At 37.0% G+C, this 15,661-nt stretch overlaps 1 protein-coding gene across 1 annotated transcript in view; it reads left to right on the forward strand.

The window, feature by feature from the left end:
- LOC122788765 (protein phosphatase Slingshot homolog 2-like) overlaps positions 1-15,661 on the forward strand; it is a 620,674-nt gene that overhangs the window by 276,606 nt on the left and 328,407 nt on the right. The window contains exon 3 of the mRNA XM_044055659.1: positions 10,777-10,993. Coding sequence (XP_043911594.1) covers positions 10,777-10,993 — 217 coding nt within the window. The remainder of the gene's footprint in view (positions 1-10,776; positions 10,994-15,661) is intronic.

The following is a 15,661-nucleotide window of genomic DNA, read 5'->3' on the forward strand; positions in this document are numbered from 1 at the left end:
TGTGATGATGATGCAAAATCTGGATGCATTCCCGTTGTAAGGAAGAAGGAACCACAATTTTAGGACCTTTGAAAATAATGCCATATTTCATCAACTTCTCATCTCTGTAAGGAAAATAAGTTTGCACTTCAGGTGGTGCACTAGATTGCTTTGACAGCCATCCAACATTAATGTAATGGTTGAGCTTTTGCAAAACTGGATCAGTCTTTGTATAATTTCTCAGCCCATCAAGTCTTGTTGCAGAAAAAATATGCACTTCCATGACATCAAAGACCAATTTCTTTGCATCAAGCTGTTCTGTTGTAATTCTGGGCAATCTGAATAAGGTATCAGCCAGGTAAAGAAGTTTGCCTTTTGTATAGACCATTTTGAAGTTGTACTTTTGCAATTTGAGCATCATTCTTTGTAATCTCGCTGGAGCTGAATGCATAGGCTTCTTTAAAATAGTGACTAGAGGTTGGTGATCATTTCAATTTTAATAGCTTGACCATAAATATAATCATGAAACTTTGAACATGCAAATACTATTGCCAAATGTTTTTTCTCAATTTGAGCATATTGCATTTCAGTTTGAGTAAGAGTTCTAGATGCATAGGCTACTGGTCTGCCCTGTTGAAGAATAACTGCTCCAAGACCAGATTTTGAAGCATCACAGGAAGGAATGACTGGTTTATTGACATCATAGTATCTTAATGTAGGTGGGGTGGTAATTTTCTGCTTAAGATCTTCAAATGCTCTCTGGTGCTGTTCCAACTAAGACCATGTGATATTTTAGCATGTTAGTTACTCTCAAAGGTGCTGTCAACTCACTGAAGTCTGGTATAAACTTGCCTAAAGAGTTGACCATACCTAGAAAATGTTGTAGAGCTTGAACATTATGTGGTGCTGGCATCTCTAGAATGCCTGCTTGCTTGGACAGGTCAGTCATAAGCCAGTGCTAGTAAATAAACGACCTACGTATGTAACTTCTGGTAGTCTGAATTTACACTTCAGAGGATTGAGCTTCAAGTTCACTTCATGTGCTTTGTCTAGAACTTTCCTAAGGTTTCTGTCATGCTTTACTTCACCATTGCCTCCAACCAATAAATCATCTACTATTATGGCACAAGGATAACCTGAAAAAATTTGCTCCATTACATGCTGAAAGACTTCACTTGCTAAATTTATTCTAAATGGCATTGTGAGGAATCTATATCTTCCAAATGAGGTACTGAAAGTAGTCAGCAGCTAAGATTTGCGATCAAGCATCACTTGCCAAAATAAACAGTTTTGTCAGAACCTTTCTTGCTGGTCTGACCACTAGACTGACCTCTGGGTCTAACTTCATAGAATACATAAATGGAAGTTTGTCTAACTTGTCATCGAAAACATCATCATACTCTGAGAAAATAGCTTCAGTAAAATTGGAACTGAGACGTGCTTATATGATGAACTTCTTTGGTAAAGGAAAGTAGATTAATTTTCAAACTGTCTCTGAGACCCAACAATGGCTGCACAGGTCTTCAGACTACATAGAATAGTAAGCTGTAGCAGTTCCTAGCCAAATAACATGAAAGCACTACTGACCCTTCGGTTTGAATTTCTTCACCTCCATAAGCAACAAGTTTCACACAACTGGCCACATTAAGTTGCTCACCAGCTCTCACCTTAGCAAATGTGTCTGCTGACATAACATTACACTTTTAACCACTGTCTACTTTGAGCTTGGTGGATTTACCATTGATCTGAACAGTATAAAAAACTTCATTCTTTGCCAAGAAATCTACTGCAGCAACCTTTTTAGCAATTACGGATACACCATCTATGTAGAAAGTAGAGTTGCACCTCTCTATATGATCAACTTGCTTTTTTAAGTGACCCTTCTTTATAACTGTGTGAGGTTTACTTGATTTGTAAAACATTTGAAAATGGTTCCATTTTTACACTTGTGGCATTGCTGATCATATGTTAAGCACTTTTCTCTTTTAGACTCATGATTGGCACCCAATTGCAAGTGTTAACAGTAAAGCTTGATTTAGGTTTTGCTGACTCTCTCTTGTACTGCACTGAGCATGTCCTTCAGACTGATCTAGTCTTAGAACTTCCTTGAAAACTACAGGTTTTACCTGCCACACCTGCAGGGGTTATAGCTGGAATGTGCTTAAGCCTGCTTCTGCTAACCACTTGTTGCATGCTGTCTACATCTGCTCTGTAGCCTGCTGAAACCATGCTCTTAACACTTGCAAGCATATTTGTGTGCCTTTCTGTAACTTCATGGAGTTGACAAATTTCAGTAGCTTTGCTCAGTGTGAAATCACTGTCATGAAGCAAAATCTTTCTCACTGCAGCACTATTAATACCTCACACAAATCTGTCCTTTATTAACTCATATTTTAAGTCACCAAATCTACATATTTTAGCTTTGTTTCTCAGGTCAGTAAGATAAGCTACAAAAGTTTCTCCTGGCTTTTGAGCTGTTGTGTAAAACAAATGCCTCTCTAATGTAACATTTGTCTGGGGGTTGCACATTTCTCTGAATTTGTGTTTCAAACACTCAGGGTCCTTCCTTGATTCAGTCTGTACAACAATATGATGGTTTTCCCCTTTTCCTTCAAATACTGCTGGTGCATACACAAATGAGCCCTCTCTTTCAATGGCCTCTGACACAGCTAGGTTTAGCAAAATGAATGGCCTGGTGCATGCATTTTTGTCAGAATAAGCTGCTTGTATAAAATATTGTACTCTTGCTCAAATATTCTCCAATTCTCTGCAATAATCTGATCAAATACAAGTGGAGCTGGTTTGTGAAATGCATCTGCCATATTAATACATACTAGTGAAAGCTTTTGCAAGTATGCACAGACACACACACATATACATATGCCAGAAATTTATGCCAGTACTTGTAACTATACCCAGTAGCACAACAAGCGTCTGAAAAACTGAACTTTCTGAAATAAGTCTCCCGGGCACAAGAATACTCAAAACCACTGTAAGAAATCACCTCTTATCAGTGTAAGAAACATTTCAAAATAATTGCACTTTGTGAATAAAAAAAACATTTTGAAATAACTGCACGTTGCGAATACACAGTACACAATGCACTGAAACTTTCCCAAAATGGCTGTACTTTGCTAAATAACTCTTTACAGTGCAAGAAACACTCTGTAATGGTGGCACTCTGCAAATAGACATATCCAGCCCAAGAAACTTTTCGAAATGGCTGTATTTTTCCTGAACTTCATGAAATAGTTGCACTTTGCATAAAAATAAACTCTTTGGAATAAATGCACAGTAATAAGTACACACTGTAAGCACTTTTATACACTTTGAGATACCTTGAATAATTCAAGCTATGCCCTGAATAGCTTCAATCAATGCAAAACAGTAATTTATGCCAAAACACAGTAATTTGCCAAACAACATGCATTCGTCTTGCTTTATTTATGCTTAATGTGCCCTTTTTGCCCTTTATTACATTTGTTTTGCTCATTTAATTTATTTTCATGTCATTGTACTTTTCTTGTGCTTGTTTTACTCTAAATATGCTCAATTTACTCTAAACATGCTCATTTTGCAATTTCAAGGTAATTCCAAACCCCTTATGTGCTTTTCTGATAATCATTTTATCAAATATCTTAAACGTTTTGTTTAATTAACAAACTTTTTGCGTCTCATGCTTCCTTAATAATGCGTTTTGTGCTGATGTAATGCTCTGTCTTATCTTTTTTAATAAATAAATCATTTGTGCAAGTTTTCATTACCTTTAGTTCATTTGTGGCCCTTTTTTTGTACTTGGTTCACTTAGTTTACCTTCACTGTTAACTCTGCCCCTCGTAGCTCTGAATAGCAGTCTCTGGAATCCTAGTTCTGACACTATGTCACTTGTATGGTCAGGATAAAACAGACAAATATCTGTGAGTTCTGTTCAAGTAGCTTTATTATGTACAAACACATCAGGATTGAGGCTTAATAACTTTAACTTAGATAAACTTATAAACAAACTAGCTATCACACTCATACATGCTCACTCTCTGGCTGCACTTTCAAAATGGCACAGAAGCTAGCACATGCCAGCTATTTATATGAACATGCTATCCTTGGAAATGCTTCTTAAAGATACAACACATGCACACTATTCTACATATGCCTACTAGAGCTACAAACATTTTGGACTTGGTATTCACAAATATGGGAAATGCTGCACTCTCACCCCAGTGTTGTGGCCTCTCTGGTAAGGTCAGATCATAAAGAAGTCCCCCTCATGATACTAACATCTTACAGGAAGGTGTAACACAGACAAATCACTGGTGCCAGAGCCACAAATTAAAACTTAATGCCAAAAATGTATTATAGTATCTTTTGGGAAGCCAGCCACCTAGGAAAACTGCTTTATTGATAAAACACTCCTAAAAGTAGACATGGTAGTCAGGGATTTGGGGATTCATGCAGATAGTAACCTAGCTTTTGACCAACATGTATCTAAGGTTATAAGAAAATCATTGTGTTACTCAACTTATAAATAAGGGCATGGCATCTAGGTCCAGGGAGGTCATCATACAATTATACTGAGCCGTCATCAGACCCATCATTGAGTATCTTGTTGCATTCTGTATGTACCTAACCAGTCAATTGCAATGACTGGAATGTCCACAGAGGTTCCTCGCAAAAAAGTACAGGGCATAAATACAAGGTCCTATGCAGATCGCCTCAAAGTGATATCTCTATACTCTGTTTCCTACAGACTGCTGATAGGCGATTTATGCCTAGCATACAAGGCATCCTTGGATCTCACTCTGATGGACCTTTTGCATATCCACAAATTGAACAGCACCAAAACTATTAGATCAAAATATTTAAACTTTGCCTGTGATTTCAATAGGACATGTTGGAGGGTCAGGTACAGTGGATATAAAAAGTGTACACATCCCATTAAAATGCCAGGTTTTTGTGATATAAAAAAAATGAGACTACAATAAATCATTTCAAAACTTTTCTGACCTTTAATGTGACCCATAACCTGTACAATTCAAATGAAAAGAAAACAAATCTGTTAGGGGAAAATATAGAAAATAAAAAACATACAATAACCTGGTTGCATAAGTTTGCACACCCTTAAACTAATACTTTGTTGAAGCACCTTTTGATTTAATTACAGCATTCAGTCTTCTTGGGTAGGAGTCTATCAGCATAGCACATCTTGACTTGACAATATGTGAACACTCTTCATTGCAAAAGTGCTTCAAATCTGTCAGATTGCAAGGGGATCTCTTGTGCACAGCCCTCTTCAGGTTACCCCACAGATTTTCTATTGGATTTAAGTCTGGGCTCGTGCTGGGCCATTCCAAAACTTTAGTCTTCTGGTGAAGCCATTCTTATGTTGATTTGGATGTATGCTTGGGGTCATTGTCATGTTGAAAGGTGAAATTAATCTTCAGCTTTTTACCAGATACCTGAAGGTTTTGGGCCAAAAGTGACTTGTATTTGGAATTGTACATAATTCCCTCCACCTTCACAAAAGCCCAAGTTCCAGCTAAAGGACAGCAACTGCAAAGCATGATAATGCCATCACCATGCTTCACCATGGGGATGGCGGTCTTTTGTTATGTGAAGTATTGTTTTTGCGACAAACGTACCTTTTGGAATTGTGGTCAAAAAGTTCAAGCTTGGTCTCATCAGACCATAACACATTTTCCCACATGCTGTTGGGAGACGATGTATTGTTTTGCAAATTTTAGCTGGGTCTGGATGTTTTTCTGTGTAAGAAAAGGCTTCCTTCTTGCAACCCTACCCTGTAGTCCAGACATATGGAGAATACAAGAGATTGTTGTCACATGTAGTACAGAACTAGTACTTGGCAGAAATTCCTGCAGCTCCTTCAGTGTTACTGTAGGTCTCTTGGCAGCCTCCCTGACCAGTTTTCATCAATTATGGAGGATCATCCAGTTCTTTGCAACGTAACTATTGTCCCATATTTTCTTCACTTTTTGATGACTGCCTTCACTGTGTTCTATGGTATATCCAATGCTGTGGAAATTTTTGTTGAAGTCTTCTCCTGACTGATACCTTTCAATAGTGAGATCACTTTGATGCTTTGTAAGCTCTCTGAGAACCATGGCTTTTGCTGTAGCAGGCAACAGAGTAAATGTTAGGAAAATTCTACTAGGACAGCTGAATTTTATTTATTTATTTTACTTTTATTTTATTTTACATTTGTTGACCGGGCTAGTCTAACTGGATATAGGTCCATTTTCAGTAGAGGCCTGGGGAGATAAGCTCCACTAAACAGATAAAACACTAAACAGGTAGTAGCAATGACTAGTACAATACAATTTAAGACTAGAATGCAGTTAATTATATAGCAGCTTAATGATAATATAAGTAACATATTTTAAAATGAAGAAACAAGAAAAACATATTTATAAGGAAGAAAACATGTTAATGTAATTGAGAGCTTGCTAAGCAAGTTCATACTGTGAAGATGGTTCCTAAAGAAAAATCAAAGTTACAAATGACTTTAGGTAGCTTACTGATCCTACTTACTAAGGAAAAGCAAGAATGTTAAAGGTAGAGACATATTAATACATTAGAAAGCTTGTTAAGCAATTATTCCTTAAGGTAATTCACAAGAAAGAGTAAGCACTGAGTTAAGGTAGTTTACAGCTTCTACTCTTTGAACATTCAGTGAGCAAAGCTGGTAGGGGATTGTTAGTCTGGTTTAATACATGGCCATAGCCAGTGGGTGTTAAGGTAAGCTTTAAGTTGCTTTTTGAAAAGTGGTGTTGAAGAGATAGATGAGAATTCATTTGGAAGCCGGTTCCAGATTTTCCCCACTGAGTTGGAGAACAGAGAGTCCCCAGCCTTATTATTGGATTTATGTGAGGCTACTAGTAATTTATCTACAGGGCATAGGGTTATGAGATTTTTGTAAGGGGAGATAAGGCTAGTGAGTATTGGAGTGTTACTAGGATGATAGAGGATCTCGTGGGTGATAAGTTGTTGAAGCTGAATCTGATTCTGCAGTTCGAGCCATCCTAGCTGTTTCAGGTTGTGACAATGATGGGTTCTAAGTGGGGAGCCAGTGGCAAATCTGGCATTGTTATTATAGGAGGTTGCTAGTTTGTTGAGGCTATTTTTGGATAGATTGGTGTAAATGGGTGAGGCGTACAGGAGGGTGGAGATAAGATGAGTATGGGCAAGAGTAGTTCTAGCTAATGGTGTCAGGAAATAATCCTGTATAGGGAGCCTAGTTTTCTGTTGACTGATTTAATTATAGTGTTGATGTGTCTGTCAAAGTTAAGGTCGTGGTCAATTGTAACACCTAAGAGTTTGGTGGTTGGCTCGGGAGATATGACAGTGCTGTTACTGGATATAACTGTGAATTCTATTGGGGAAGACTTGTGTAGGAGTAAATATCAATCATTTAGTTTTTTTTTCTTTATTTGGGATTAATCAGAGTCTCTTTAATTGAAAATTAATGGGAAAAGTATCAAGCTTTTGAGAAATTTGATTGTTTATCACAAGGGGTGGTTTATATTTTAGGGTGTGATTCTGCTAAGCCACTTTGGTATTTTGGTCAAACTACTAGGAAAGTTAAAATCCGCATCTTAGAGCATTTGGGGGATGTTAGGAGGAGTAATATGGACAGCCCCATGGCTTCACATTTTGTCAATGTGCACAATGGTAACATTAATGAATTTATCTTTAGTGTGTTGGCTAGACCACATTATGAGGCAGGGAATTTTAAAACAGAATTGAATAGATTAGAATATAGAATGATAGTTAATTTTCATACCTTACATCCAAGGGGCATGAATTTAGACAGTGGTATTTTAGCATGATGGTTATACATTATTATTATATTGTGAACATTAATTCGATCATGTATTAAGTAACAAATTAATAGTTGTATGTATGGTTATGAAAAATATGAAGTTCATTGAATTCCTTTCATCAGTGTTCATTCACCATAAGAATGCTATATTGTGATGCATTTTGAATAACAATGTAAGTTAAATAGAGATGTTGCATTTTAAATGATGAATTTTTGCCTTACTTGATTAATAACTTGCTTGTTAATTAAATATATAAGGAGATGGTTTTTGTATGTGAGGTGTTCCATTGAAGGCAAATAGCCGAGGTACCAGGACTTGTTATTAAAAAGAAAAGCTTTTTTACCATCCCTGCATTTCAGTATTCCTATCTGCTTCGAATTGTGGTGTATTTTTCGTCTTTTTATATCCACTGTATATTTCTCAGAGAACCCCCATTCTCTGGAATAGGCTTCCCATATTTGTGAAGCAGAGCCCTGTCTTAACCCTATTCAAGTACAGCTTGGATCAGTGGCTGGGAAATCAGAAATTCATCCCTGGTCTGACACCTATATTTCTGATGGATAAAGGCAGCCATTAAATTATGCCCTAACTACTATACTTCCCTTAAAATAACCTCTAAGACACAGTAACTTGTGGGATACATTTAGATTGCATGGCTAGGCTTATAAAGGCCCCAATGGCCATTAACCTAATATGCACCTATGAACCTATAAAAATCCTATAGATTTTTATTGTTTGTAGATTTCAAGTAGTTGTTTGTCAGCAGAGCAGAGAGGCTGATTTGGATGATAGTGGAGGATGGTAGACATAGCTGTACTTGAAGAGGGATTAACTTGTAAGTTAGGAGATGTTGTATGCATGCCAGGCGATAAGGTTGCTCTAGCCAGTTTAGAGACAGAAGAGCAGAGCAGTGATGGTCATATTATTCCTGATTGGTTTCAAATCCATCAACTATATTATTTATTTTACATTTGCTGATCAGGGAAGTTGTCCGGCTGAGAAAAAAATCCCCTGTACAGCTGAGGCCTTATAGCATTGTTCTAGCTAGGATTTTAAACTACAATGAAAATGTCTCAAGATGTTTCTATAGGGGAGAAATTTGGGCATGGATTGGGGACACTATTTGTCCTAGGGTGTAAGGTTTTCTTTACCGAAGACCAAAATGTTCTAAGGCTATTTGTTTGTTTTGTGGATCGGAGGAGTAAGGTTTCCTACTGGTATGTTGTTTTTTGTGTAGTTCCAGAGTTCTTTAAAGTGCTGTAAATTCTGTGCGGTTAGGAATTTCTGCCATTCCTTCCATTGTTTGTTTTAATATGGATCAGTCTTCTGCTGTGATTTGTGAACCAAGGAGCATAGTTGGACTTAACTCTTTTCTTTCTCAAGGGGGCTAAAGAGCTTAAAGTGTTTAAAAATACAGTATTAAATCTATAGATTGTGTCATCTAGTGGTAAAGTTTTGAGAGTGGATCAGTTAAAGGATTTGAGGGTGCCAGGGAACACACTGGCATTAAATTTAGCAAGGTTACAGTTTTTTTTCTATATAAGAATTGTTTGGGGTGGTGAGTGATAAGTCTGTGGACATATATAGAACGATGATTGCTATGGGAGTTTGGGATTCCTGATGAATTGTATTTACTAGGGTCAGAGACCAAGATCTAGTCCAGAGTGGAGCCACATTTTTGGCTTTGTTAAGGTGAGTTTGGGTAGTAATAAGTTGCTTGAAATTATGTAAGTTAATACTGGTGGAGGTGTAGTTTGATGCAAAGCTTTTGCCAGTCGATATTTCCTAGAATAACAATTTCATTATGGATATTGCTAGATATACAATGTAGTTCAGCTGTTCAAATGTATACTTGTTTGAAGAATCAGTAGGCCAGCAAAAGTGATCAAATATGAGATCAAAAATATCCAGTCTTCTCATTTATGAGACTGAGGTACAGTGGGGATTGGGAATTTGCTTAATCCTAGCTTTAGTGCAATCTCAGAATATGCATATGTAAGTAGCACAGGGCATTGGGGTCCAGGGGAGGCTTTGCCTTCTGCAATAAATTATATATTTCTTTTTTGAATCTTTTAGATTCAATTTTTTTCAGTGCCTTAGTGCACTAAGTTTTGATAATTAGAACACTTAACACAGACTTTATTTATTTATTTACATTTTTTTTACCGGGAAAGTCTGACTGAGCTGAAAAGGCCCATTTTCAGTGGAGGCTTGGGGAGAAAAGCTTTGTTAACACAGTAATTATAACAAGAGTATTACATTATATGTACATGTAAGCATAGGTGAAATACATTGTGCAATACATACTGTAGACATGACTGGACTCGATATAGCATAAATAGCATTAAAAAGCATAAATGTACAAACAGTACTGATATATATATATATATATATATATATATATATATATATATATATATATATATATATATATATATATTTGTGTGAGATGTCAAATCTGGAAAGGCTAAAGGACTCAAATGATGGATAAAACAGAATGAGGGGTGCCACTTGTAGCCAGGATTATCGAAGCACTGCATAATGTGGTTTCACTTATGTGGTTTTAAGGACTTAACAGAAATCATTCAAAGTGAGAGCATCTCTGATTTCTGGGTCTGCAGGTTATTAAATAACTAGCTTAATTAATAGACGAGAAGGGTAAATAAGCTGTTATTTGCTACTCAAGTCTATGTTTCTGCTTACCTTCCACTCTCCATCAAGGCGTAAAAGTTTACATGGTGTCTCAGATTTACTTGTACAATATCAAAGTGATATATATGACCCCCTGACATGAAACTAACTAAAGTGTGTTACAGATTTGATCTGCAGTCAAGAAGTCAGAGACAACTTAGAAATTGAATGACCTTAGCACTACAGGTGCAATTTTTAGTGGACATATAAGTGTAATATCAACCTGATTGTTCCTTATAAATAACTGCAGTGCTTTCTTCTTTCACTACAGGTAAAATATTGGTGCATTGTGCTGTTGGTGTAAGCCGGTCAGCTTCTTTGGTGTTGGCATATCTTATGCTCCATCAAAATCTCTGCTTGGTGGAGGCTATTAAAAAAGTCAAACAAGAGCGATGTATCTTTCCTAATCAAGGTTTCTTGAAGCAACTAAGAGCATTGGACATGCAGTTACGCCAAAAGAAAGACAACAGAACACATTGTGCCACTTGAGTAATGGGATTCCAAAAATTTCTCCTCTGAAAATACCTGCAAAATTCTTAATTGATCCTACTGACGTGGTAGGATACAGTAGGGTTATTCAATGACCTTGGTATTGGCATGAAATGACATTATGCACAACATACCTAGTTCTGAAAAATGCCAAACAACTGATAGATTACAGACAATACAGCTGCTTTCAGATTTAGTCTTACACATTTATGAGCTTTTATATTTATTTTTAAGATAATGTTTACATGAGTACTTGCTTTGTTTGAATATATTAGACAACACCCACCCTTGGACAGGGACTGTTTTGTATGTAGTATATGAAAACGTCTGCAGTCAATTCAGAGAAGTGTCCTTCATAGTGTCCTGCATATAATGTGCATTAGGATGTATTAGAACCCACCAGTGAAGGATAAATCTTAGAATTAGCATTGACCAGTGGGATAGAAACAGGATTTCATTTATAGAAACTGGCTAATACCGAAGAATAAGACATCAAGTAACAGTTCAGCTCACAGGAATATGACTGCATACCTAAGTAAACCAACTGATAACATATTTGGAATTTTTATTAAACAACACTTCATTCCCTATACAGTCTGACCTTTTCCAATAAACTCTGTCAGATACTTTTGTACTAGATCTCTGGAAAAGAACTATATAAATACCACTTCCTAAGAGAGTTAAGTATGAACCTACTAATTTCAACATATTAATTTTACAAGCATTCTAGGTGAAGCGTTTGGGAAGGTATCAGTAAACTTTTCATATATAACCTAAATGAATCATTTGATATACACAGACACACATTTTATAGAGCAAATTGTGAACTTTTAATTTGATTTTTGTAATGATGTTATAAATATGTGTATTTGTGCAGATGTAGGACACTTGGAATAAACTAAGACATTTGATGCCATTCTTCAACACCAGATCATACTGTAACTGTTAAGCTAAAAAATGAACCCATACATACTGAAATTGATTTTAGATTGGCTATTCAGTAGTTCTATTTGTGTTAAACTAGGTAAACAGTTATCTGCTCAATTCTCCTTCACTGGAGGAATCCCACAGGGATCTGCTTTAGGTCCTGTGGTGTGTAATTTCTTTATGACCTCTGTACCTATTTATTTTAACTATTTGACATAGTAAATATGTAGAAAACTTTATGTTAGTTTGTCCAGAAGTCAACATTACAGACAAAAGCTTCTCCATATTTAGAAAGTATATTAAATGGGTTGTACATCATAAGGTATAATTTATTATCTTAAACTGCAACATAATTCAGTTTGAAAATCTAAATTTTAGGTGCCTATATTTATTCAATAATGAAGTGATTCCAACATTGGTACAGTACAAAGGCTTGGACATTTGTATGGACAATTCACTGTTTTGACTCTCATCACATGTTCTGTTTCATCTAGAAATGTTAAAGTAATGGTCTCTCTTAGAATGGCTGTCATACAACCAGGTGATTGAATACTCTGTTTTATTTTGTCTTTTTTTGTTGTTGTTGTTGAGAACATCATCTACCTGGAGCATATGCAAGGATTAATACACACTTATGAATATCCTATATATTTGTAAGTCAAACAGTACCAAAAATACAAGGTCTACAGACCTGAATTTTGAATTTTGGTTGTGACATAAACAGAACATGTTGGAAAGACAGATGTGTGTCCCAGAGACTGTCTCTCTTATGAAACAAGCTTCCCATCCATGTAAAGCTAAGTTTGTCTATTACCCAATTTAAGTTAAAACTAGACCAGTGGATGGGGATAAGAACATTTATACCAGGCTGGGCACCCATGTACCCTATGGACAGAGGTTGCTTATAAATGCCTGGCCCTCAGTGTCTTATTTGGATACAGGAAGTCATTTTTAGGGAAAACTTGACTAGGCTTAGAAAGGCCCCCTGGGCCATTAGCCTATTATCAATCTGTGAATCTATGACTCTATGATTATGAACACAGATTGCAAAGCATAACATATTCTGTAATGCATAGAATTAACATTTGTGCTTGAATCAAAATATTCATGTGCCATTGTGATTAGAATCAGGGGCAAACATCACCCCTTTTCATGCACATAATGATAATCTGATGTTTGTTATTGGATATAGTAAGTCAAGATTGGAAAGTACACCTTTACAAGTTTGTGAACCAACACTACAGAATAGATTACTGAAGGTTCAATAGTTTAATAGTGTTGGCAAGAAATGTAAATCCAGCTTAGACATCTTATTTTGGTCAGGTTAAAAATTTAAGACTATAGAAGGAAAACATGGCCTCCTTCTTTGATGGAGATGTTGTGAGTCTATAGCCCTAGGTTTGATTCCCTTAGTTTCAACTTGTGTATTGTTTAATTCCAAATAAGTCATTTAATCAGATCAGGACTCTTGGCTGTCCCCTGGAAGTGGAACTTGTATATAATGATCACACTATTAATAAATCAGTAAAAAAGAAAACAAAAGAGCAAAGACCAAACCATGCAAAATCAAGCCATTTGATAATTATGAAAGGACTAGAACTATGAGGAGGCAAACAGATTTAACAGGCATTTCTGTTTCGTGCTCACAAACAACGTTCCGATGCAGCTGAAGCTAACAAGATTAACATCATTAACTATAACACTGATAACAGTCCATTCACAAAACTAACTCTTACAGTTACAGAGGACAAACAAGCTAAATTATAGCTATAACACTGATAACAGTCCATTCACAAAACTAACTCTTACAGGTAAAGAGGACAAACAAGCTAAATTACAGCTATAACACTGATAGTCCATTCACAAAACTAACTCTTACAGTTACAGAGGACAAACAAGCTAAATTACAGCTATAACACTGATAACAGTCCATTCACAAAACTAACTCTTACAGTTACAGAGGACAAACAAGCTAAATTACAGATCACTAACCATGTAAACATGCATTCTAATGACATATAAGTGAATTCATGTTGTAAGAAGGAATACACTAAAACAGGAACAACAGTTCTCACACCCACACATTCCACTAATACAAATATCAAACAAAATTATTTCTGTAAGGAGGCAAGTCTCCTGCACCTCCATACTCCTTTTACTTAAGAATACTAATTCCACTGTCACAGCACATCTGTGGGAAAAGGGCAAACCATACAACATAAAAATCTATTTCCACACCCTATTTGCCACTATATCCAGTACACTGAATTATATCTGCAGTTCAAAATACTGATGATATCAACCAATCTTAAAAAAAACACTAAAAAAATGCATATATAGAAATATTTGTAACAGTACAAAAATATTGAAATAAAACCTCAGTGCAAGTAACAAAAATGCCCGAACAGGGATGCATTTTTAGAAACCACATCTCAAGATGGTTTGTGATTTGTTGATTTGTGGAAGTCACATCTCAACTGTAGTCAGAGAAACCTACACCATCACTAGCGCAAAAGCACAGAGATTCCTGGACTTTGCCTGGAACAGTCAAAGTACTCACTAGGGGGAATAACATCTTGGATCTTGTCATTACTAATATGGGAGCATCTTGCACCATCCATAGGTTCATAGGTTCATAGGTGAGTACTAGGATAATGGCCCTGGAGCCAACACAAGCCTAGCCCAAGAACATACCCAGTTGGCCTATTGCTGGATGTTAGTTCCTTGTAGCCCTATCGAGCAAGGCTGTTGAAATGATCCCCGGGGTGAATTTCCTGTTACCCATCCACTCATGGGAGTTTATTCCAGAGTATGGGTAGTCTCTGGGTTAGTAACTTGTCCCTCCAGCAGGTTCTGTTTATTGTGGTGATGAGGTTGAGGTCCTTGGACTGTGTGGTGTGGAGGGATTGAGCCTTTTTCAGATGAAGCATGCCTAGTAACACTGGGTCCGACATGGCTTTGTATGCCAAGCAGAGATCTCCTCTAAGTAGGTGATATGAGATGGAGTTTAGCTGTAGTTTTTTAGTCTGTCTGTATAGGCCATGTGTTTGAGTCCTAGGATCCTCTTTGTGAGGAATTTCTGTGGCCTCTCCAGTTGTTGCAGGTGTCTAGTGAGGTACATGCCAAATGGGGCATTGTACTCTATAATGGGTCTAATGAGGGATGAGTAGAGAGGGATTATGACTTCTTTCTTCCTAGAAGAGAAACACTTTGTAATGAAGTGTGCCACATAGAAGGATTTTCTAACTACAGCGGCCACATGGTTGTCAAAGGAGAGGTTGCTATCCACTTGTGTCCCTAGATTTCTTATCACACCTTGAGAGTTGAGAGGGCTACCGCCAATATGGTAGTTTGTGGGCACCGAGTTTTTCCTGAAGGGGATGACGATGCACTTTTTGGCATTAAGCTTAGGATCATGGTTCTGGCACCAGTTGTTGGTGTCTGTGAGGCCTTTTTGTAGGATGTCGCCATCAGCTTGAGAGTCAATAATGGATCCTAGTTTGCAGTCATCAGCAACCTTGGTCAACCAGAGCCCTTTGGTGTTGGCCTGAACTTCAAAGAAGTATATAACCCAGGACCGATCCTTGTGGGACAAGACTTGTGACTGCCCGGCAGTCAGATTTGGAGTCCGCTACTTTCACTGTGTGGGTTCTGCCCATCAACCAGTTGGCAACCCATCTTATGATGTAGGGGTTGATGCCTAGGTTGGTGAGTCTGTCAGTGATCCCTGAGTGGGGGAT

This window comes from Protopterus annectens, chromosome 14.part0 (assembly GCF_019279795.1).
Source record: "Protopterus annectens isolate FY-2018-M chromosome 14.part0, PAN1.0, whole genome shotgun sequence".
NCBI lineage: Eukaryota > Metazoa > Chordata > Ceratodontiformes > Protopteridae > Protopterus > Protopterus annectens.